The sequence below is a fragment of the Micromys minutus genome, assembly GCF_963924665.1.
Source record: "Micromys minutus genome assembly, chromosome: 4".
Taxonomy (NCBI): Eukaryota; Metazoa; Chordata; class Mammalia; order Rodentia; family Muridae; genus Micromys; species Micromys minutus.
The window spans coordinates 31,560,312-31,583,367 of NC_137973.1; the positions used below are offsets into that span (position 1 = coordinate 31,560,312).

Consider the following 23,056-nt stretch of genomic DNA (forward strand, 5'->3'; position numbering starts at 1 on the left):
ATTAATAAGGCAAAAAAAAATATTGCCTCTGAATCCTACTTTCTGTTCCAAACTGGAGGAAATCATTGAACAAATAAAACCCTGTATAAAAGTGGCCTCAGAAGGGTCAAAATTGGTGTCCTCTTTGAATATTAGCTGAGGCCTCCAGGGGGCAGCACCAAGGTAGAGAGTTGGACTAAGACTGCTCTGTCCTGTCTGGGGCTCCCCACAGCTCCCTTCACCACCACTCCCATTCCGTCCAACTTTATTTTTAGCTGCCAGTGGGAGGGGGCAGGATAGGAGGGAAAGTAACGAAAACAGCAGAGGAGAGGGACAGAGCGACTCAGAGCTTCTCGGACAGGACCCGACAAGCACCATGGAGCCCCTCTCCATCCCTCACCTGTTCTTGCCCCTGGCGTTGCTAACAGGTGAGGGAAGTGAACTTGGTTTCTGGTGGGAATGGATTGTTTAGAATTGGGACCATTATGGCTAAAATTCTTTGGGAACTTGGGTCAGAGGCTAATAATACTGATGCTGTATTTCATGTGTGTACTCATTAGATTCCAAATGGCAGGGGCTAAAGCTTCCCTGGTTTATGCCTAATTATCTAAAACCTCTATCCTAAACTCTGTAGACATGAGAATACAGAAAAGAAACATGTCTCTCATCTTTCATTCGGTTGGTCCAATTCCTGCTTCTCCCCGCCATTGCTACTCCTTGGTGCCTGAGGCATAATTGACTTACTATGTGGTCAGAACTCTGGGTTCGCCTAACGACTGAGCCACAGTTCCTGGTCTCATAACCCTGCCAATTCCCGAATGAAAAAAAGGCTCACATATAAAATACCTTTCTGAAAGTGAGCGCCCTGTGAGTTGGAGGTAGATATTGGGGAATGGAGGGTTGCTAGGATGCAAAGAGCAAGACAGTAGAGAATCATGGGAGGGACAAGTGGCTTGGAATTTTTCCCTGCTAGTGCCCTATAATCTTTGTTTCCTAAAATAACAGCTCTGATTTTATGGGAATTGGGGTCAGGAGAAAGGAACCAGCAGGGCACAGTTGGGGACCCCTAAACTGGGCTAGAGTTTGAGGAACTAGGGGAGTAAGCAAGGGGTATTTGTAAGGTGAATGAGATCAGGAGCAGATTAGTGGGGGAATCTTGTGGGTTGTAGGACCCTTAACAGGGATAGATGGCAGACTGTGTGTGGGCAGGCCAGAGGCTCCACCCACCTAATTAGTACTGAGGTTGGCAGGGTTGGAAGGAGCCAGCGCCCTAGACCTTGAAGAGTGCAAGTGTGACAATGTCAAGAAGAAATGGAAAAGGGAGACACCCAGGCAGGAGTTCCTTGCCCTCCTCCTCTTCTCCCCATGGCCCTGGGTTCAGGAAGAATTGGGAAGGGGTGGTGATTCTGCATCTTCAGGAAAGCCTTCTTCCTCTTTTGACTCTCATGGCTTAAAGAGGAGAGTATGTAGGAGGAATGATGTGGAAAGAGTAACTTGACCTTTCCAGATGTGTCTGTAAATGAGATTTCAGGGATGCGAATAGAAATGCAGCTGTGCTTCAGCATGGCAGAGGGCCTCAGGACCCCACCCCTACTCCACCCCCTCTCCTCCACAGGAAGAGAACCATCCAATCATCCCACCTGGGGCTCTGAGTACAAGACATTGACCAGATGAGCTTATAAGTAATGAGGCAGACACACTGAGATGGAAACGCTCCCTCCTGTCCTGTCTCTGGCTGTGCCTCTCCAGTCCCCTTCATGAACAATTAGTTGATGCTAATTACGGTTCTCACCCCTCAGGTCTCTGCTCCCCCTTTAATCTGGATGAGCATCACCCACGCCTATTCACAGGGCCACCAGAGGCTGAATTTGGATACAGTGTCTTACAGCATGTCGGGGGTGGACAGCGATGGTGAGAGGGAAAACAGGAGCCTGGGATTGGGACTCCGGTTGTACTGATAAAGGGAGGCAAGGAAGATGGTCCAAGCTGGCCTTTGAAGACATCTAGGGCTCCATACCTTCTCATGCACTCTCCCTCCCCCTATACTAAGGATCATACTCACTGGATCTTTATACCCATATTCTCCTTCCAGGATGCTGGTAGGCGCCCCCTGGGATGGGCCTTCGGGTGACCGGAGGGGGGATGTTTATCGTTGCTCTATAGGGGAATTCCACAGTGCTCCATGTACCAAAGGCCACCTGGGTAAGAAGAACCCTGATGTTCCCCCCTGATTTTGACATCTGGTAACTGACTCCTTGGACATCGGTTTCTTTGCCCCCATAACTTAGACAGAACTTGTGATCAATGGATTCTTTATCATTTACTTCCCAAACGACCCTGAACCAAAGTGCCTGAAACTATGACCCCATGATTTCATTCTCTTCTATCCCTTCTACCTCCTCCAACCAGGTGACTATCAACTGGGAAATTCCTCTCGGCCTGCTGTGAATATGCACCTTGGGATGTCTCTCCTAGAGACAGATGCTGATGGGGGATTTATGGTGAGCTAAAAGAAGGGGCTCAGAGGGTTCACAGCAGGGAAGAGTTATGGTACCCGGGCAGTGGTGCCCACATGCCTTTGGCCAGCCCAATCTACAGAGTGCTTTCCAGGACAGTCAATGTTATACAGTGAAAGAAACATTATGGTAAGGGAAATTAGTCTGTATAGAAGAGACAAGGAATTCAAAACCCTAGGGAGCAAGACTGAGTGCCCCATGGAGTGGTCTCCATCTCTTTTTTAACTAGGTGGGTGTTCTAAGAGGCCCCTCTCAAGCCTGGGAATAACTATCCCCTATCCACCCAGGCCTGTGCCCCTCTCTGGTCCCGTGCCTGTGGCAGCTCTGTCTTCAGTTCTGGAATATGTGCCCGTGTGGATGCTTCATTCCAGCCCCAGGGAAGCCTGGCACCAACCGCCCAACGTGAGTCAGTGGGAGGGGCCAAGGGCTCAGTTTCCAGATGGGGATGCTGGGTGGGAAAACAGAACAAAAGGTCTTCACTGCTGTCCTCGTCATTCCCAAGTGTGCTTGCAGAAGAGGCTCCTGTTTGCTAACAGACTAGAATTCAGACTCCTTAGGAGAGCCTCAAGACATCAGGATCTGGTCTTACCAACTGAAAAAGAAACAGCTCATCCTGCGCACAGCCTGTCCCTCATCCATCACCTTTCCGTTATTGTTGTTCTGTTTATTTTTGGACCTCGATTTGTTTAGTGTTCTCTACCCCCGTGCATTTTCCCAGTCTTGGATATCTTCATTTTGTGGATGCCAAGCGAGCTCTCAGTTATTGGGGTCTCCCCTCATTCCTCACACACACTTTCTTATCTGTTGACTTTTGGGAGATAGTCTTAGGTAGTAGTCCAAGCTGCCTTGAACTTGGAATTTGCTCGCCTCCGCTTCTCAAGAATGGGGATAATAGGCATGTACTGTCATGCCTGGCCTTTGCTGGACATGCCCCTCTGTGGCACATTAGTTGGGCATGAGTAGAAGCCTTGGTTCAAATACTGCCCCTCCCCCACAAACACAAAGGAAAGTGGGGCTCAGGCTTCAGTAGCACAAAGTAGTGGTAGGTCTCTAGCTAGAGCATATTTCAATCTTTACATTTGCCCAACTCTTCTTTCATTTCTGCACTGAGGACTTTGCATAGTGCTTTCCTTGTAAGTGAATGCTTACATCACAGCATCCTCCTGACTCCACCCTGCATCCTTCCACGACCTTGTTTCCCATCACCATACCCCTGCTTCTAGGCTGTCCTACGTACATGGATATCGTCATTGTTTTGGATGGCTCCAATAGTATCTATCCCTGGTCAGAAGTTCAGACTTTCCTTCGGAGGCTGGTAGGAAGACTGTTTATTGATCCGGAGCAGATACAGGTAAGAGAAAGATAGATGGGTGCGATTGGAGAGAAAGAGGTCCCTTCAGTGTAAGTGGCAGGTCCAACCTCTAACATCACCCCAGGACATTGTCTTCTACAGAGCTCATGCTCAAGAACCGTGCAATTAAGTTACCAAAAAGTCACATTTTATAATGTTTGCAGTAAGTTTATGATTGTGTGGGGACCACACTCATCGCTTTCTCTTGCTGCATATAGTTGCTTGGGGCCCACGGGCTGCAAGTTGGACACACCTGTTAGGCGTCCACTTTCCCCTTCCTCCTTTGTGTTTCACCTTCTCCACCCTCTACATGCATCCCACATGGGCACATGGTCTATCATTCTCAGGTAGGACTGGTACAGTATGGGGAGAGCCCTGTACACGAGTGGTTCCTGGGGGATTTCCAAACAAAGGAGGAAGTCGTGAGAGCCGCGAGGAACCTCAGTCGGAGGGAGGGCCGAGAAACGAGAACGGCCCAGGCTATAAAGGTGGCATGGTGAGGCATGGTGAAGGGCTGAAGGATTAGCAGGGCGATGGAGAGGGTCTGGAGTGTAGTGTGCACGTCACAAGATGCTCTGGGTGCTTTTCTTTATCTGCGTGCCGGAAGCTCATGGAGGAAGGCTGGGTTGCTGCCACTGCTTGCATTTCGTAGTGTCTGTGGGCATCCCTCCTTGTCTGTTTTGTTTCTGCACACAGAACTCCATCTCTTCTACTCCTGTGTTAATTCTGATTCTTAGCTTCTCAACCACTCACCCCCTAGCCTTCTTTTTCAAACATGACCCTAAACCTCTGGGGAGGTTATCTGACCCAACTAGTCTCTATGCTCCATTTCCGTGATCTTGGGAACCCAAGTGCAATGTTTGCTGAATGACTCTATGAATGAATAAAGCTTGTGCTTATTTACACTGATGATGGGTCATTCTGTATGTTCTGTGCCATCCAAACAGTTTGCACGCTAGACACTGTTGGGGAAAAGTGTAAAGACGTCTGACCTCAGTGAACGTCTGACTGTGCTAAATATACTGTATGTGCATGCATGTACTCATGTGTGCATGCCTCTGTGTGTGCATGGTTGTGTGTATGCACACATGTGCACATACATACACATGACCATGTCTCATTTTTCTCTTCTTAGCACAGAAGGGTTCAGTCAATCCCGGGGGGGCAGACCAGAGGCCGCTAGGCTGCTGGTGGTTGTCACTGATGGAGAATCCCATGACGGAGAGGAGCTTCCAGCAGCACTAAAGGCCTGTGAGGCTGGAAGAGTAACACGTTACGGGATTGCGGTGAGACCTGATCAAGTCTAGTTTTGTTTTGTGTTGTATCGTGTGTGTGTGTGTGTGTGTGTACTTGTATGATGTGTGTGCTTGTGCATCTGTGCACATACCATGGTATGTATATGCAGGTCAGAGAAGATCCTCAGACGTCAGTCCTCACCTTTCATCTTGTTCACTGCAGCATACAATAAGACAGATTAGTTGACCCACAAGTCTTGAGCAGGTCTTCTGTCTCAGCCTCCTGTATCTTGGTTTGGAGCATGGTGGAATTACAGATACACATGTTGTGTGGGTCTGGGGATCTAAACGCAGGTTGTCAGGCTTGCTTAGGAAGCACTTAATCTGCTGAGTCTTCATCCCAGACCAAGAACTGACTCTGGATCTAGAAAGACCAAGGAAGAAAGACTTTCAGGATGTCAGAGTAGAAACAATAGTACTAACCACTGCCTAGACCTCAGCTGTTATCTCCCTCACTTGGTTTTATTTGGTTGGCTACTGTCTTAGTCAGGGTTTCTATTCCTGCACAAAACACGACCAAGAAGCAAGTTGGGGAGGAAAGGGTTTATTCAGCTTACACTTCCATATTGCTGTTCATCACCAAAGGAAGTCAGGACTAGAACTCAAGCAGGTCAGGAAGCAGGAGCTGATGCAGAGGCCATGGAGGGATGTTACTTACTGGTTTGCTTCCCCTGGCTTGCTCAGCCTGCTTTCTTATAGAACCCAGGTCTACCAGCCCAGGGATGGCACCACCCACAATGGGCTGGGCCCTCCCCCCTTGATCACTGGTTGAGAAAATGCCTTACAGCTGGATCTCATGGAGGCATTTCCTCAACTGAGGCTCCTTTCTCTGTGACAACTCCAGCTTGTGTCAAGTTGACACAAAACCAGCCAGTACACCCATGTTCTATATTGGTTCTAACACCTTACTTCACACAGCTAATGGACCCCATCTTGAACTCAGGTCCTTGGTCACTATCTCCGGCGACAGAGAGACCCCAGCTCTTTTCTTCGGGAAATCAGAACCATTGCTAGTGATCCAGATGAGCGCTTCTTCTTCAATGTCACAGATGAGGCTGCTCTGACGGACATCGTGGATGCACTGGGAGATCGGATTTTTGGTCTTGAAGGTAATGAGTATCCTGGCAAGATGGAAGACCCGGTTGGGGGCCTTCTAGACTGAGTTCAGTAGAGCGAGCTCCCCTGATAGCGCCTTGCAATTTTCTCATGCTCAAGGGTCACGTGGAGAAAATGAAAGCTCCTTTGGGCTAGAAATGTCCGAGATTGGCTTCTCCATCCACCGCCTACAGGTTGGACAGACCCTGACCCTCTACAACGCTCCCTAGCCCTCCATCTCTTCATGGTCCTCCCCTACTCCTAACTTAGATAATTCCAACCCAAGGCCCTTTCAGATTTCTCTTTAACTAGCTCACATCCTGACCTTCCATGCCTTTCGGACCACAGTGAGCATCTCACCACTGGAAAGTTCTACCCCCCCCCCCCCCCCCGCTGATTCCCAGCAGTTTTCTCAGTGTCCACATTTGGTTCTGCCCTTCAGGATGGGATTCTCTTTGGGATGGTGGGGGCCTATGACTGGGGGGGCTCCGTGCTATGGCTTGAAGAAGGTCGCCGCCTTTTCCCGCCGCAAACTGCCCTGGAAGATGAGTTTCCCCCTGCACTGCAGAACCACGCGGCCTACCTGGGTGAGTCACAGAAAGGTGCAGAGAGATTTGGGGAGACCCAATGAGGCACTTCCTCTTAACTTGCACAGTTTTTCACTCGGCCCCTTAATCTCTTTAGACCTTACCGTATGCCTTCAGCAAACCCTTCTCTCTGACTTCATCTTGTTCCTTTTCACCTCCTCCTCCTCATTTTAGGTTACTCTGTTTCCTCCATGGTTCTGCCGGGTGGACGCCGCCTCTTCCTCTCGGGTGCACCCAGGTTCAGACATCGGGGAAAAGTTATCGCCTTCCAGCTAAAGAAAGATGGGGTTGTGAGAGTTGCCCAGAGCCTCCAGGGGGATCAGGTATGACATCAAGGGAGGGTGGAACCCTTGGGATCCCCCCACCACCAAGGGACTTCTAAGACAAGGCTGGAAAGCCTGTGCTGGGTTCTGATAGGCAGTCTGTCAGGGATGCAAGGACCAGGCTGGCAGACTGGTAAGTGCTTCCTGCCGAGTCCAGCTGTTCACATCACCCTTTCTCTCGGATCCATACCATCCATTGTTCCCAGATTGGCTCATACTTTGGCAGTGAGCTCTGCCCGTTGGATACAGATAGAGACGGGATAACTAATATCTTACTTGTGGCGGCTCCCATGTTCCTGGGTCCCCAGAACAAGGAGACTGGACGTGTTTATGTGTACATGGTGGGTCAGGTAAGAATCAGAGAGACCCCCATAAGATGTGTGGGGGTGATGGTGGAAGGCCGGGAAGAGGGAAACCCACATATCTAAGAGCTGCTGAGGGGCAAAGGTCACCAGATAAGCAATGCCTTTTATCTTTTCTCCATTACAAGCAAAATTTGCTAACGTTCCAAGGAACACTTCAGCCAGACCGCTCCCAGGATTCTCGGTTTGGCTTTGCCATGGCTGCTCTTCCTGATCTGAACCATGACGGTTTTACTGACGTAGCAGTGGGGGCACCTCTGGAGGACGGACACCAGGGAGCGTTGTACCTATATCATGGGACACAAACTGGAATCAGGCCACATCCTACCCAGGTCAGCAGTCCTGGGAGAAGAAATGCTGTGCTGTGGCACAGGCCTTTTATCACAAAAGGTGGATCTCTGTGAGTTCCAGGCCAACCTGGTCTACATAGTGAGTTCTAGGCTAGCCAGGACTACTTGGTGAGATGCTGTCTTAAAAACGACATAAAGGGGGCTGGAGAGATGGCTCAGTGGTTAAGGGCACTGACTGCTCTTCCAGAGGTCCTGAGTTCAATTGCCAGCAACCACATGGTGGTTCACAACCATCTGTAATGAGATTCGATGCCCTCTTCTGGTGTGTCTGAAGACAGCTACAGTGTACTTATATATAATAAACAAATTTTTTCTTAAAAGTGAGGTAGCGGAGGAGGGAGACAGATGGGAATGTTAGAGAGAACCTGGCAGGAGAAGAGGGAAGTGATGTGAGCCTCTCCTCAGTCTCCTTTCTCTTCTCCTCAGAGGATTGCTGCTGCCTCCATGCCACAGGCCCTCCGGTACTTTGGCCGAAGTGTGGATGGTCGGTTAGATCTAGACGGAGATGAGCTTGTAGATGTTGCTGTGGGTGCCCATGGGGCAGCCATTCTGTTCAGGTAAGGAGTCCTGCTTAGGAAGCAGTGGGCAGCATGCACAGCTCGTAAGAACAAAGCTAACACATTTGGGTTTCTGGGTCAGCTGATCTAATGCCTAAATCCCTAGTTCATAGAGTGAAAGTAATTGCCGCTACCTTACTGGCTTATTGTAATATCAGACGAGATAGATGGTCCACATAAAGTTCTTGACCATGCTAATGCATTTTTGTTACACGTGTATGTTATATGTGTATGGGTGTTTTGCCTGTATGTATATCTATGCACTGGGTGTGTGCACAGCACCTGGGGAGACCAGAAGAAGGTGTCAGATCCCCCCGGAACTGGAGTTTTACCTCTTGAGTTTACAAGCGGGTGCTGGGAATCAAACCTCTGCAAGAGCAGTCAGTGGTCTTAACTGCTGAGTCAGCTCTGCAGTCTGACGTTAGTGCTTATTGAAATGAAGGTATTGTATGATTCCTGTCATAGGCTTCTGTGAGAAGTGGCACATTCAGACCATATGTATTTTATTCACCTAATCATAGGGAGGCAAGTACCAAGATTGCATCCCTTATCTTTTCCATCCCCTCTGGTTCTGAAGCGAATGCCCAGATCCTGCAGAGCTCTAACTGAGCTCCATCCTCAGGCTAGGGTTACTCTTTTGTCAGAACTTTACCTGCTTCTTTTAGAATTTCTTTTCCACCCTGATCCCAGCTCGCAGCCCATCATCCACCTGATCCCAACCCTGGATGTGACGCCTCCCCACATCAGTGTGGTTCAGAAGGACTGTAAGCGACGAGGCCAGGAAGCAGCCTGTCTGACTGCAGCCTTATGCTTCCAAGTCACTTCGCAAACCCCTGGGCGTTGGGATCGCAGATTCTGTGAGTGGATACAATGTATCCAAGACAACCCTCAGGCCCTGGCCCTTGGTGTCTGCATCCGCCTCCACTCTCGTGCTTGCCTCTCCCATTCAGACATACGGTTCTCGGCGTCACTGGATGAGTGGACAGCTGGGGCACGTGCAGCATTCGATGGCTCTGGCCAGCGGCTGTCCCCTCAGCAGCTCCAGCTGAGTGTTGGGAATGTCACTTGTGAACAGCTGCACTTCCACGCACTGGTGAGGATGGGATAGGAAGTTCTTTGTATTGTTCCAACCACATCAGTGATAAAATGAAAACAGAAGTTGAAACCATTCCGATTTGGGGGTCAGGATGATATGGATGGAATCCCAGCTCTATAACTTGTAACCGCGGGCTCTGCCAAGTCACTTAGCCACCACATCTCAGTATCCTTGCTAAAAATGGAAGATACATACTGATAACTGTTTCGTGGGAGTTGTATTTGTACTACATTCCATTGTACTGTGAAAACCTTGGGACAGTGCCCAGGGTATAGATGACCACACTTAACATATTCTGCAGAGGTCTGTCTTCTCCTTCAATCCTGGTTCCCCACAACCCGCCCTTTACTCTGTTTCCCTCAGGATACATCCGATTACCTCCGGCCAGTGGCCTTGACTGTGACTTTTGCGTTGGACAACACCACGAAGCCAGGGCCCGTGCTGGCTGAGGGAACCTCGACATCTCTACGGAAGCTGGTTAGCGGTGTTAGGCCCTGCTCCATCCGGGGTCTCAGTGCTGCCCTCCTACTGAACTTCAGAGCAAGGGGAGGTCATATACAAATGGGGAAACCATTCCAGTCCTTCCTCCTTTCCTTCCTCTCAGACCCTCAACTCTCTTCTAGATCCCCTTCTCGAAGGACTGTGGGCCTGACAATGAATGTATCACAGACCTGGTGCTTCACGCTGACATGGACCTCAGAGGTTCCAGGTTAGATGGAAATGAGCTAGGTAAACCAGAAGGGACCAGGGGAGCTAGAGAAGGGTTATTTGCTGGTTTTGTTGTGTTGTGGTGGGGAGCAGGTTCTTCCTAGGTAACCCTGGCTGGCCTGGAGCTTGCTGTGTAGACCAGTCTGGCCTTAGCGTCACCTGCTTCTGCCTCCCAAGTGCTGGGGGTTAAAAGCATGTGTCCTTGTATTGGAAATGAGACCTTTGATTCTCTTTTGCCCCTTAGTCTGTGCTTTGCCTCCCACTCTTAGGAAGTCCCCATTTGTGGTTCAAGGTGGCCGACAGAAAGTGCTGGTGCCGGTGACCCTGGAGAACAGGAAGGAGAATGCCTACAACACCAGCCTGAGTCTCCGCTTCTCCAGAAACCTCCACCTGGCCAGTCTTACTCCTCAGGTGCCTTGGAGGAAGGGACCGAGGCACAGGAAGAGCACATCAGCTACGGGTGCTGTGGAGAAGGGCTGTGTGTAGAGTGTGGGTGGAAGTGTGGCTCCGACCCAACTGATTCCCCCTCCATCCCTCTGCCTTCAGAGGGCCAAGTCAGTGAAGGTGGAGTGTGCAGTCCCTTCCCCCCACGCCCGGCTCTGCATCGTGGGGCATCCTGTCTTCCAGGCTGGGGCCAAGGCGAGTATGGGTTTGGAATGAGGACAAGCTAGGTCTAGGATCCATGGGGAACAGAGGTTCTGGGATGCAAAGAGACCTGGGCTCTTGTTCCTCCATGGGGTTTCCACAAGGAAGACTTCATTATGATCCCATCCATGTCTTTTGCCCCCAGGTGACCTTCCTGTTAGAGTTTGAATTCAGCTGCTCCTTCCTCCTGAGCCAGGTCTCTGTGAGGCTGACCGCCAGTAGGTGAGGACAGAGGAGAGCAAAAGGGCTTCCCCCAAGCCCTTTCCCGCCCCCTTCAGAAAGTCAGAGAAGTGGGTGGCTGGAAGAAACGACTCAGACTCCTCTAGAAGCAGAGGGGGTCACTGAGGCGGGACTGGGATGTGAAACTTTCTCCCTGGCCCTGCAGCAGTAGCCTGGAGAGGAATGAGACCCTTCAGGATAACACGGCACAGACCTCTGCCTACATCCGATACGAGCCTCACCTCATGTTCTCTAGGTAGGGCTGGGCTCCTGGCTGGGGCCCATTCTGACCCCCGATTGACAGATGACATCTATTGTGTTTTCTTCCTCGTGCTTTAGCATTCCCCGGGAACAGGGAATTCAACCCTTAGGTCTTTTGGTCCTCACTCCCTTCATAGTCAACCTTCCCTCTAAACATCTAGTCGGGTCCTGAGCATTAGAACTGGGATAAACAAATACGGGGTTATGGTCAAACACTTTTGTTTTTAAATCAAACCTGTGTTATATTTAATTTCCTTCTTATCCCCTCCTGTCTCATTATCCTTGTGCTGACCCTACCTTCCCCAAATCTATTTTGTTCGCTGATCATGTGTCCTGTGTGGGTCATGGCTGTGACCTTGCACCTCCTGGCTTGGCGTCTACACAGTGAGTCCACTCTGCACCGGTATGAGGTTCACCCTTACAGGACTCTCCCAGTGGGCCCTGGCCCTGAATTCAAAACCACTCTTAGGGTGAGAAGCTGGAGGGGTCTTGGCATTCTAGGGGTGGGGTATGTGGGAAAGACTGAGAAGAGTCTTTCATGGGTTTGAGTGGCTGAGGGAGCAAATTAACAAAGCAAGTCCTCTGTCGCCTCTTTGTGATTTAAATCCTTCTCCCAGGTTCAGAACCTTGGTTGTCATGTGGTCAGTGGCCTTGTCATCTCTGCCCTCCTTCCAGCCGTAGCCCATGGGGGTAACTACTTCCTGTCACTGTCTCAAGTCATCTCTGGCAATGTGAGTCTGGGCCAGAGCATGTGGAACCTGTCATCTTGAACTAGGGGACTGCCACCTGTTGACTCACTGCTCTCGGGCCTCCTCTTCTTGGGGCCACTCTTAGCTGTAGCTTGCGGGGAGGGAAAGGGATTCTGCATTTAGAAGGGTTATAGGAGTGGCCTGTCTAGGGGGTTCTTTCAAGCTGGATCTTTCTCTAGGCAAGCTGCATAGTGCAGAACCTGACTGAGCCGCCAGGATCCCCTGTGCATCCAGAGGAGCTTCAGCACATAAGCAAATTGGTAGGAGTCACAGGAAGGTGTCGGGGACAGGAAAGCAAGTAGAGATTACTGTTTGGTGACAGGTGGGTGGGGCATGGCAATGAGAGGGGGGAATCTTCCTACTCCAGAGTCTTGGTTTTTCTCTTCTTGCAGAATGGGAGTAACACTCGGTGTCAGGTGGTGAGGTGCCACCTTGGACTGCTGGCCAAGGGGACTGAGATCTCTGTTGGACTGCTGAGGCTGGTTCACAACGAATTCTTCCGGAGGGTAAATCGTTCTTCCTTTCTGCTTCTATCTGAAACATTAACACCGATTGGGAGGCAGGTAAACTCACGGTTAGGTTCAGTCACCCTTTGTTTGCCATTAGCAAGTAGTTTTATCTCTTTAATCTTTTTCCCTGACGTGTTTGTTTTGGAGACAGAGTCTCTTTACGTGGCCCTGGCTGCCCTGGAGCTCACTCGCTGTGTAGACCAGGCTGGCCTTGAATTTACAAAGACTCATCTGCATCTGTCTTTCAAGTGCTGGAATTAAGGGCATGAGCCACCATGCCTGGTCTTTCCCTGATCTTTAAAATGGGAACAATAATACCTAGCTTGTGGAGGTGAAGGAACATAGCAGCCACCCTTTATTTTCCTTTACTTAGTGTCTGTCTTAGTGAGGGTCTTACTGCTGTAAACAGACTCCATGACCAAGGCAAGTCTTATAAAAGACAGCATTTAATTGGGGCTGGCTTACAGGTTCAGAGGTTCAGTTCATTATCATCAAGGCAGGAACATGGTAGCATCCAGGCAGGCTTGGTGCAGTGGCTGAGAGTTCTACATCTTCATCTGAAGGCTGCTAGCAGAGTACTGGCTTCCAGGAAGCTAGGATGAGGGTCTTAAAGCCCACACCCACAGTGACACACCTACTCCACCTGGACCACACCTTGTAATCGTGCCAGACCCTGGGCAGGGCATATACAAACCATCACAGTGTCCCTTAGTGCCATCATAGAGATCAATTAATAGAATGCCCACACTTAATAATTTACCAAGTCAGATGTGGTGCTGAACATCCTTAATTCCAACTCTCAAGGGACAGGTGGATCTCTGTGAGTTCAAAGTTCATGGCTAGTCTGGTCTACATAGCAAGTCCCACGCCAGACAGCCACACATGTGCATTCGAATGTGCTTGCACGCACACTCGAGCGCGCGTGTGTGCACACACACACACACACACACACACACACACACACTTCATCAAGTGCCTGTTATAGGAGTGACTTTGTGTTAAGTCAACACCAAAAGGACTAGTTCTACACAAAGATGGATCTTGCCTAACTCATTGCAGGTATTTTATTTTTTTCTTGTCAAACAAATGATGACAATAATTGCTATGATAGGATCTTTATGGGTCGTGAAAGGTGAGATTGCATAGTCGACGGAGAGATCTAGACTATGAGAGTCTCCCAGTTGAAGTCACTAAATGATAGGTCCTCAGAAGTCAGTGTGAGCAGGGAAATGGCATCTTAACTGTAAATGGCTATTTACACTTAGCACTAGGAGATTATATTGTACATTTACAAGTAACAGCAATACTACCTTCAGCGTTGCAAGATCTCTGGGCTATAAGTATGTCTTAGGTGAGTAAAGTCTGACAAAGTCTTCTCCAAGTCTTGGTACTCTCTTTGTCTCTCTTGGTCATCTTGTTTGATTCAGTTGTGTGTGCATGTGTGTGACTCAGGATCGTCTCAGTGGCCTCTGGAACATGAGACAAGCATTCTACCACTGATCACCCCCAGGCATTTTATTTTTTTTTTTTTCAAGATTTTTATTTGTGCATGTGTGTGTGTGTGTGTGTATCTAGATGTATCGTGTGTGAGTGCTGTCAGAGAACAGAAGAAGGCATTGGGAGCTGGGGACTGAAGTCTGGTACTCTTGGAGAGCAGCAAGCTCTTACTGGCTGAACCGTTGCTCCGCTCCACCAACCCCCAGGATTTCAGTGAGTTGTTCTAGTTAGCTTTGAACTGACTTCATCTCCCGAGTGCAGGGATTACAGATGTGTACCACCATAACTAGCATTATTATTATTATTATTATTATTATTATTATTATTATTATTATTATTACTAATACCAACATTTGTTAAGAAGCCTCTAGGAGGGCCTGGGGGGAGGGTGACTGAGTAAGTAAAGCATGACCTCAGCACCCATACAGAAAGCTGGATGACGTGTTTGCGATTCCATTGTGAAGTTGGAGAGCAATTCAGGTGCATCCCTAGAAGCTTACTAGCCCCCTAGTCTCACCTTTTGAACAAAGTTAAAAGCTAGAAACAAACACCTTTAATCACAGCACTTAAAGGCAGAGGCAAGTTGATCTCTGTGAGTTCAAGGCCAGTCTGAACTTCATGAGTTCAAGACCAGTCCTCGTATGAGAACTGTCCAAAAAAAAAAAAAAAAAAGGCAAGTCAATGGCAGACCCTGTTTCAAACAAAAGGACAAAAGTAGGTACCTGAAGAATAACACCCAAGATTACCGCCTTGATCTACATACACACACACACACACACACACCACTACACGACTGACATACACTGGCAGCACAAAGGCTGATCAAACACAGTTCTTAACATCCAGGATCTTACAGGCCAGTGGACAAAGATAGAGCTGTAAACACATGTTTTTCTAAGCTCAACTTCTGTGGGGTCCCTGTTGAGTCATAAGGTATGCACTTGGGCTTCTGTGTATCCATTCTTACTTGCTCTTCTTTCAAAGCCACCAGGATTCATTCTCAAGACTCCAATAATGTCTTTCATCCCCAGCACTTCCCAAAGGCCCCACCACTAAACACAACAGTTGGATTAAGTTTATATCTCTTAATATCTTGCAGTAGACACCAAGATTCAACATGAAGGCTTAGGCACTCAACCCACACTTAGATTCTAGTATCAGTGTCTCTGATCTCAGAATAGAAAGGTTCCTGAACAGAAAGGGAAGTTGAATGTCCTTGTAAACTGTGTATTTGCAGAATAGGCGTTCTTTGTGTTTCTTGTAACTGGGCTTTTCTAAGCCTGCCCCAGCTCTTGAATAACCAATGAAATGAAGACTTATGCCTAGGCCTTAAGCTAGGTTTGCTCCCTAACTAGCTCCTAACTTATATTAACCTGTTATGTTATTCTATGTCTGTATATGGTTGGTTACCTCTGAGTCTGGATAGTAAATCAATCATCCTCTCCCTCCCTCCCTCCCTCCCTCCCTCCCTCCCTCCCTCCCTCTCTTTCTCTCTCTCTCTCTCTCTCTCTTCTCTCCTCTCCTCTCCTGGGGCAGGGCAATGCTCTCTCTGATCCCCAGCCAAGCCTCCCACTGGGATCAGAGATCCTGCTTCTCTTCTCCTGCCCAGCTATTGGCTAATCAGCTCTTTATTAACCAATCAGAGGTGATGAAAAACAATTTCTACACAACATCAGGGCAGGAGATGTTTGACAATGCCAACATCCCCACTGCAAACAGATCCCTGGGCACAGTAATCAGCTTCTGAATACACAATGCACAAAGTCCCTCCCCCAACACACACACACACACACACACACACACACACACACACACACACTGTTTGCCTTCCTCTTTCCCCATTGATGTCCAAAAGCATCTTCTGGTAACTGCCCACAGACTTCAGCTTTGTTCTTGGGGCTCCACACAACCAGACGATGGCTCAGTTTAAATGTTTTCCTAACTGCTTGTTCCACAGGCCAAGTTCAAGTCTGTGACAGTGGTCAGCACCTTCAGGTTGGGAACTGAGGAGGGCAGTGTCCTCCTCCTGAACGAAGCCTCCCGATGGAGCGAGGTAGGGCTGGAGCTGTGGAAAGAGTGAAAATGGGTTGGGTAAAGGATGGCCTTTCTCCCCCTCTATTTTTTTCAATTTAGTTTTAAAAACCTATGAGTATCAGTGTATTGCCCACAAGCAAGTGTGCCATGTGAGTAGGGGGTCCGAACCTCTTAGCTCTGGGTCCCCCAAAACTAAGGTGGTTTTGAACTACCATGGCTGGAACCAAACCTGGAACCTTTTCGCTAGGGCAGCAAGTGCTTTTAACCATGGCACCATCTCCCACCCCACACTGGGATTATCAGAGCTAAACCATATCCGTGGGCAGCAACCCATCAGGCAGAAGTGTTGGTCACATGGGTTTTGCCTCTTGCTTCAGTGTTTTTAAGTAGAAAGAGGGCTTTTTTGTTTGTTTGTTTTTACTTTGTTTAGGGGCTGGCTTTTTTATACCATTAAGTGAGGCTATCTGGGTTAAAAGGCGCATATAAAACACAAGTCAGGTGTGATGGTGCATGCTGTAATTCTAGTAGTACTGGGGTGCTGAGAGAGGAGGCTCACCAGGAGTTGAAGGCCCGCCAGGGACATGAAATGAAACTTTGCCTCAAAAACAAACAAACAAATCCACAAAAAGCCACCTCAAAAGCAAAGCATGACATAGAAAAGCAAGACAAGACACAACCAACTCTTCTCGATATACAGAGCCGCTTAGAGGTGATTCAGACCCTCCCCACCCTCATCTCCTTGTGGGTCCTCGTTGGCAGTGTCCTGGGAGGGCTGCTCCTGCTTGCTCTCCTTGTCTTCTGCCTGTGGAAGGTAAGGCCAGCTTTTGTGGATGGTAGAACACCTTATTCTGTTAGGAAGGACAGGCTCTGTGCTAGTCAGGTGGGATTGGGGGCGGGCAGGCGGGTGCCATGTTTAGCTCTCCTTGACTCTACTCTAGTCCACAAATGATGGTTGAATTAACCTAAGCCAAGTAAAATAAATTTGAATCTCATTTTTGGAAACAGAACAAAAGCAAAGACCTCAGAGAAGCTGGAGGGCTATTGGCAAGGCCCCCAGTCTGGGCATCTGGCAATGACTGGTATCTTTTCCTCTACAGCTTGGCTTCTTTACCCGTAAGAAAATCCCTAAAGGAGAACAAAGCCAAGAGAAGTTGCAGCAGTGACCGCAGAAGGCTCAGAAGTCCACAGCGGCAGCCTTTCCAGGAGACTCAGATGTCACTGGGAGGCTCAAAGGGGGAAAGATGCTGGGGGGACATGTCTCCTGACCCGAAGCCTGACTTGACTTTTGAGCCATGGGGATGCTTCTGGCAAGAGATGAAGCTTTGCCTTAGAGAAGGGCTGGCACCAAAACACATAGTATCCTCCCCTGTTTGCCCCTCCTCCTGACGGTTCCACAGCCAGCACTGGGTCTTTGTTTCAGGCCCTATCTTCCTCATTACCAGGAGTCAAAAGATTTTGTTCCTGACTCCTTTCAGAGTCCCCTTGTCCCCCCTCACAGTTCTGAAAAGAAGGTTATCCATCACCCCTGCCCACACACACACACACACACACACACACACACACACACACACACACACACTCACCTTCCTGCCGGCTCCCCACTCCACAGGAGAGAGCTGACGTTGGCTTAAAAGAAGTAAAAGTCAACATCTGCTGCTTTCCGTGGAGTCCTGTGATTCATAGAGCCAGATGGGGAGAGTCAACAGGAAAAAAGGAGGGAGGAGAAAAAGCCACAAGAGACAGTCTGTACAATTCCAAGGCACAGAGAAGCCTTCAGACAGGCCAGCCAGCTGAAACCCGAGACTTCACAGTACTCCCGCCCTCAGGTGCAGGGGAAACCCAGCTGCCCCCTGGTTCTCTGGGATGAGGCCAGAACTTGATGCTGAATTTTCCGGAGCCAGAGGCCCCCAGGTGGTTCAAGCTGGGATAGCAGGGAAGCCCGTTGGCGGTTTCCTCCAGTTTCTCTTTGGGCTTTCTTAACAGAAAGCATATCCAGTGGGAAGCCCTTTCACCCCACCAGGTTTGGCTAACAACAGCCCCATGAGATCCAAACTAGGCGGAATCTGCGTCTGGAAGTCTACGTGGTTGGCATCGGGTCCCTGGAGAGTAAACCGTGATATCCTGGGAAGATAATTCTGAGACTCCTGTCATGCGCTGTAGGTTTCTCTGCTGGAGTGAGTTTTTCAGCCCTTATTTGATTTCCTTTGCTGGAAATCCCATGTTGACTCTAAACTCTCTCCCTTTTGTCATATGTTTTGGTTCATGGGCAATTGGAATTCTTATAGTAATGGGGAAACTTTTTTTTTATTGTAATTAAAACTTTGAAGAGCAAAGACAGTTACTGGACTCCATAGTTCAGCTCTGACAGATGCCCTCTTAGACAGCGAAGAGAGGAAATCTGATTGGGTAGCTGACCAGATGCCAGAGAACCCGTCTTCCCAGGCTGTTCTCTGAGTCTGCTTGCGATGTTTATTTTGGTGTCTCTGGTCTAATGCAGCGGCTTCCTCCTGGGGATTGTCACGGTGAGCAGATGGTCAGAATAAATAAAATCCAGTTACCAAATGACTTCTGGCTCTGTTTGAGTTTCCTAGGATACAGAGTACGCACGTATTTGTAGAGAAATGTTAATGCAGTAACATGGCTGCCCTGACAAGGGATCACATCCAAAGACCTTCTAGGTCTGTGATCTGGCTGGAATACTGACATGTCTTTACTCTCAGGAGGCAAGGGCAAGCAGATCTGAGTTCAAGGCCAGCTTGGCCCAGAGTAAGTCCCAGGTAAAGAAAGGTTAAGGTCCAGGCATGGTGGTGAACACCTTTAATCCCAGCACTTGGGAGGCAGAGGATGCAGATCTGAGCTCTGTCCAGTCAATGCAGTGAGTCGAGTTGGGAACCCAGTGAGCGGAGAGGCAGTTCAGCTTGTGGAGCTGGGAGGTGGATGTTTAAGGAACGGTTTTACAGAGACAGGTTGCAGAGAGAACACGCTAGACACAAGACAGAACGGGCCAAAGAATGAGAAGGATCCGGAAGATTAGAACAGATTGCCCATTAGTTTGAGGCCAAGCAGAGCAATTTATTGAGAAGCTGAGAGAAGTCAGATTGAATCAGTCAGCTTGGAAAGGAAGGAGTTTGAGCCAGAACAGCTGAGTTGAACCAGCGAGCCAGAGCTCAGAAAGCTCTAGAAAGGGTGAGTATATTCAGAAGTAAGACAACAATTACAGCAGGTGAATAAACATTACTTTTACAGTTATTGGGGATATTTTCTGTGACTCTTCCTTCCCAGGAGATCTGCTCCATCGTCCCTCACCTGGGACCGTTTAAGGCCTCCTGGGAGGAGGTTGGAGAGATGGCTCAGTTGTTAAGAGCACTGACTGCTTTTCCAGAGGTCCTGAGTTCAAACCCCACCAACCACATGGTGGCTCACAACCATCTGTAATGGGATCTGATGCCCTCTTCTGGTGTCTGAGGACAGTGACAGTGAGCATCTATTTGTTGCCATATCATCTTGAACAAGTCAGATTTCAAGAAAGCCTGGCTTGGTGGCGGCGGCACACACCCTTGATCCACCTGGAGGCAGAGGCAGGTGGATCTCTGAGTTGGAGATTAACCTGGTCAACAGAGGGAGTTCTAGAACAGCCTAGGCTATTACAGAGAGAAACCCTGTCTTAGAAACAACAAAGATAGATATCTAGATATCTAGATAGATAGATAGATAGTATCTTATAGTACAAGGTTAGGAATAAAGGATTTGGGCATATAGGCCATGCGGTTTCAAGTGTATGTGACCTGAGACAGGTTAACCTCTGTTCCAGCCTTCTTGTGTTTAAACTAGAGGTTCTGAGAACTAAATGAGACCATCTAGGTAAAGTGACCATGTAGCAAATGCTTAATAAATAGTAACCATAATTACAAAAATATTTTATTATAGAATAATCTATCATTCCATGTGTTATGAGGACAGATCTGCTGAAGTATCAGGTGGTTCCTGACCCTAATTTGTTTCCTTTAAGCTACTTGCTCCTCTACTACGTCTTTGCTCTGTGACGCAGACCCTTTGAGTTTCTGTGGTGATGATTAACTAGGGTTCTGATGGTAAAGGTCAAATCTACTTGATTTCTTCAAATACCTGCTTGCTTTCTGGTTCTTGTTTGTCTGTTGCTTTGGTGGTTGTGTTTGAGATACAATCTTCTGTAGCCCAAGTTGGTCTGAACTTCTTGTATATCTAAGGCTAGCCTTGAATTCCTGATTCACCTGCTTGCACCTTCCAAATTCTGGGCTAACAGGTGTGTACCACCACACCTGGCTTTTTCTAGGCAATTCATGGACAACCAGGGTTCTTGTATCCCCAGTGAACATGTACTGAGAAGAGTGTATGTCACATATGTGTCTGTGCCCACAAAGGCCAGCAGAGGGCGACAGAGAGCTGAAGTTACAGGTGGATGTAAGCCACCCAGCATGGGTGCTGGGAAACAGATTTGGATGCTCTGGAAGAGCAGGAAGTACTCTTGACTACTGAGCATCTCTCCAACCCCTTGTCCTTTATTCATATGATTAAAGAACACTTTGGGGTTGGCAGATAGCAGGTAAAGGTGCTTGCCACAATCCTGACAGACTGAGTCTGGTCCCTAGTATGCACGTGATCCCCAGGATACGTCTAATGGAAGGAGTGAACCCCTGATGGAAGGAGTGAACCCCTGCATGTTATCCTCTGATCTTCACAACCGTGCAACAGCCCCCACAAACACAAACACACAGACATAAAGAAATGTAATAAACTTTTGAAAGAAAACTTTCCCCCCCACTTCTTCACCTTTGGCTATGATCAAGAATTATTTAAGCCCTCCAACAAGGTCATCTCTGCCTCCTATCTGTCCCCAGCTCAGAAGTAGGGCTCCTTCCGACTTTCTCAGCCTATTCCTCAGAAAGTTCACTAGTCTTTTGAAGCAAAACCAGTGTAGAAGCAACTATAGGAACAATGCTCTTCTCCACACTAGACTCTTCCTTTCTTGTTGCTTTTTGCTCACTCGCACATTTATTCATTCACTCGTTTACCTAACAGACATTAAAGACCTACTGTGTGATGTGTTTATAAAAGATAAAGAGAGGGAGGATATGTTTTATGGAGGTGTAGTCAGGTATGGGGAAAGGAGGGGTACCTCTGCAGGCCCATGCTGAGGCATCCTTCCCCCCACCACTAGTCACATGACATAGTACAGAATAGAGTTTATTCAGGGCATGGGGAGGGGAGTTAAGAGGGTAGTGGAAGTGGAGAAAGGGACACACACACACACAAAGAGAGAGAGAGAGGAAGGAGGAGGAGAAAGAAGAAAGTAAAAGAGACTGGTCATGAGCATATGGAGAGAGAGATGAGGGTGCAAACCGCCCCTTTTATATAGTGAGTCAGGCAAACCTGGCTATTGTCAGGTAACTGTGGGGTGGAGCTTAGACAAAATGCTAACGCTATGTGCCAAGCCAGGGGATTAATAAAAAACACAACTGCTACCATCAGAAAGCCCCTGCCTGATAGGGGGAAAAAAGATGTAAACACCACACGTGGCTGTCTAGGGGATGGTAAAAATGGCCAGCAAGCCACACACCAAGATTCACACTCTGTTGAGCAGGGTTTTAGGGGAAAAATTTAAAACAATGAAAAACACTTTACAATGGAACCTCACATAGATTACAGAAGCTGCAAAGGGCATTATGTATGGTCTGCTACAACAGTTTAACTTGGATGTTTTCCATACTGAGAGCGGAAACAGGCTTCTGGTTTTGGTTTTTGAGGCAGGATCTTTCTATTATGTACCTCCGGCTGTCCTGGAACTTGCTATGTAGACCCACCAGACTGGCCTCAACTCGGAAATCTACCAGCTTCTGATTCCGGAGTGCTGAGATTAAAGGGGGTGCGTCACCACGCCTTCAGGCTTCTGTGTCAGAAGGACCTTGAAAACCACCGTGTTAAGAACTTTGGGCCTGTAGCATCTTGCGTGGGTGGGCAGGGGGTGTGACAGGGGGGAGGGGACACAGTGCTATCTGCTGCTAAGCCTCCCTACCTTAGTTCAAGCACCGGATTCCCACAGTGAATGGAGAAAGGCAATGCTTGCGGTCTGTCTTCTGACCTCCACCGGTGTGCCCACCCTTAGCACATACTCATGCCCCAGTAAATGAATTAAAGTAAAACACTTCCAAAAAGAACTTAGGGCTTTATTCCACAGGATTTCATGAGTATTTGGGTGGGCTTGCTTGGTTCACAGGGAGGAGAAAGGAGAGATGAGACAACCAGACCAGTTGGCTGCTACTAACACTGGTCAAACAAGAATTACTAAGAACTGGGTCTAAAGGACGGTGATAAGGAAGTTGGTTGGTTTGTTTGTTTTTGGAGAGGGGAAGCATACAGTGAAAACTCTTCCCTCGCTCTTTTCTAAGAGCTGCACTAAGTGGTCGGCTTGATCCTTTTCCTGAGTTTTGTCCAACTACTGGTTGCGGTGGGCCACACGTCGGTGCTCAAGTCTGCTTAGCTCTACAAGCGCATCGTTTCCAAACTGTTCTCTTTAGAAGATCTTGGGGCTTGGGTTTTTGTCGGGGAGGAGGGGCTGCAGCACACACAGGTCATGACTAAGAGTCATTAACCGGTAAAAGAGGTTGGTGACGTCGAAGCTTGTGGAGGTCCGCGCGAGGACCCGGCGTGAGACGGGGGAGGGAGGACGGGGGCGGAATTTGGGGTGGAGATCCACGCAGAAAGGCGAGGGAGTTAGGGCCTGGAAGTCGCCTCTGCGGGGGGCTGCGAGCATCCCTCTCAGATTTGGTAAGTACGGAGGGCGGGATCGGGCTGAAGGGCGGGACTTGGGAGCCAGCCTGGGTGGCCGTGGCCGACTGCGGGCTTTTTGCCTCTGCAGGGACGGGTTAGGCAGGGTCAGAGGCGGG

At 48.7% G+C, this 23,056-nt stretch overlaps 1 protein-coding gene across 3 annotated transcripts; it reads left to right on the top strand.

Moving 5' to 3' along the window:
- Nucleotides 1-355: 355 nt before the first annotated feature.
- Nucleotides 356-17,296, top strand: ITGA10 (integrin subunit alpha 10; the record flags this gene model as incomplete). 3 transcript variants are annotated; one of them, XM_080915290.1, is made up of 30 exons in its annotated part: nt 356-407; nt 1,779-1,890; nt 2,072-2,181; nt 2,389-2,480; nt 2,783-2,897; nt 3,719-3,846; nt 4,194-4,342; nt 4,982-5,132; nt 6,085-6,250; nt 6,357-6,430; nt 6,679-6,823; nt 6,998-7,146; nt 7,353-7,496; nt 7,637-7,840; nt 8,285-8,415; nt 9,106-9,272; nt 9,366-9,508; nt 9,875-9,988; nt 10,135-10,220; nt 10,489-10,630; nt 10,766-10,858; nt 11,010-11,086; nt 11,250-11,339; nt 11,730-11,814; nt 11,962-12,075; nt 12,273-12,353; nt 12,486-12,599; nt 16,057-16,152; nt 16,831-16,944; nt 17,231-17,296. In XM_080915290.1, 30 exons carry the CDS (start codon nt 356-358, stop codon nt 17,294-17,296), a joined length of 3,504 nt encoding a protein of 1,167 aa, XP_080771416.1. The 3 variants fall into 3 exon arrangements, with proteins under 3 accessions (XP_080771416.1, XP_080771417.1, XP_080771418.1); XM_080915291.1 differs by having other exon boundaries at nt 10,769-10,858; XM_080915292.1 differs by lacking the exons at nt 356-407; nt 2,072-2,181; nt 2,389-2,480; nt 2,783-2,897 and having other exon boundaries at nt 1,803-1,890.
- Nucleotides 17,297-23,056: the final 5,760 nt, after the last annotated feature.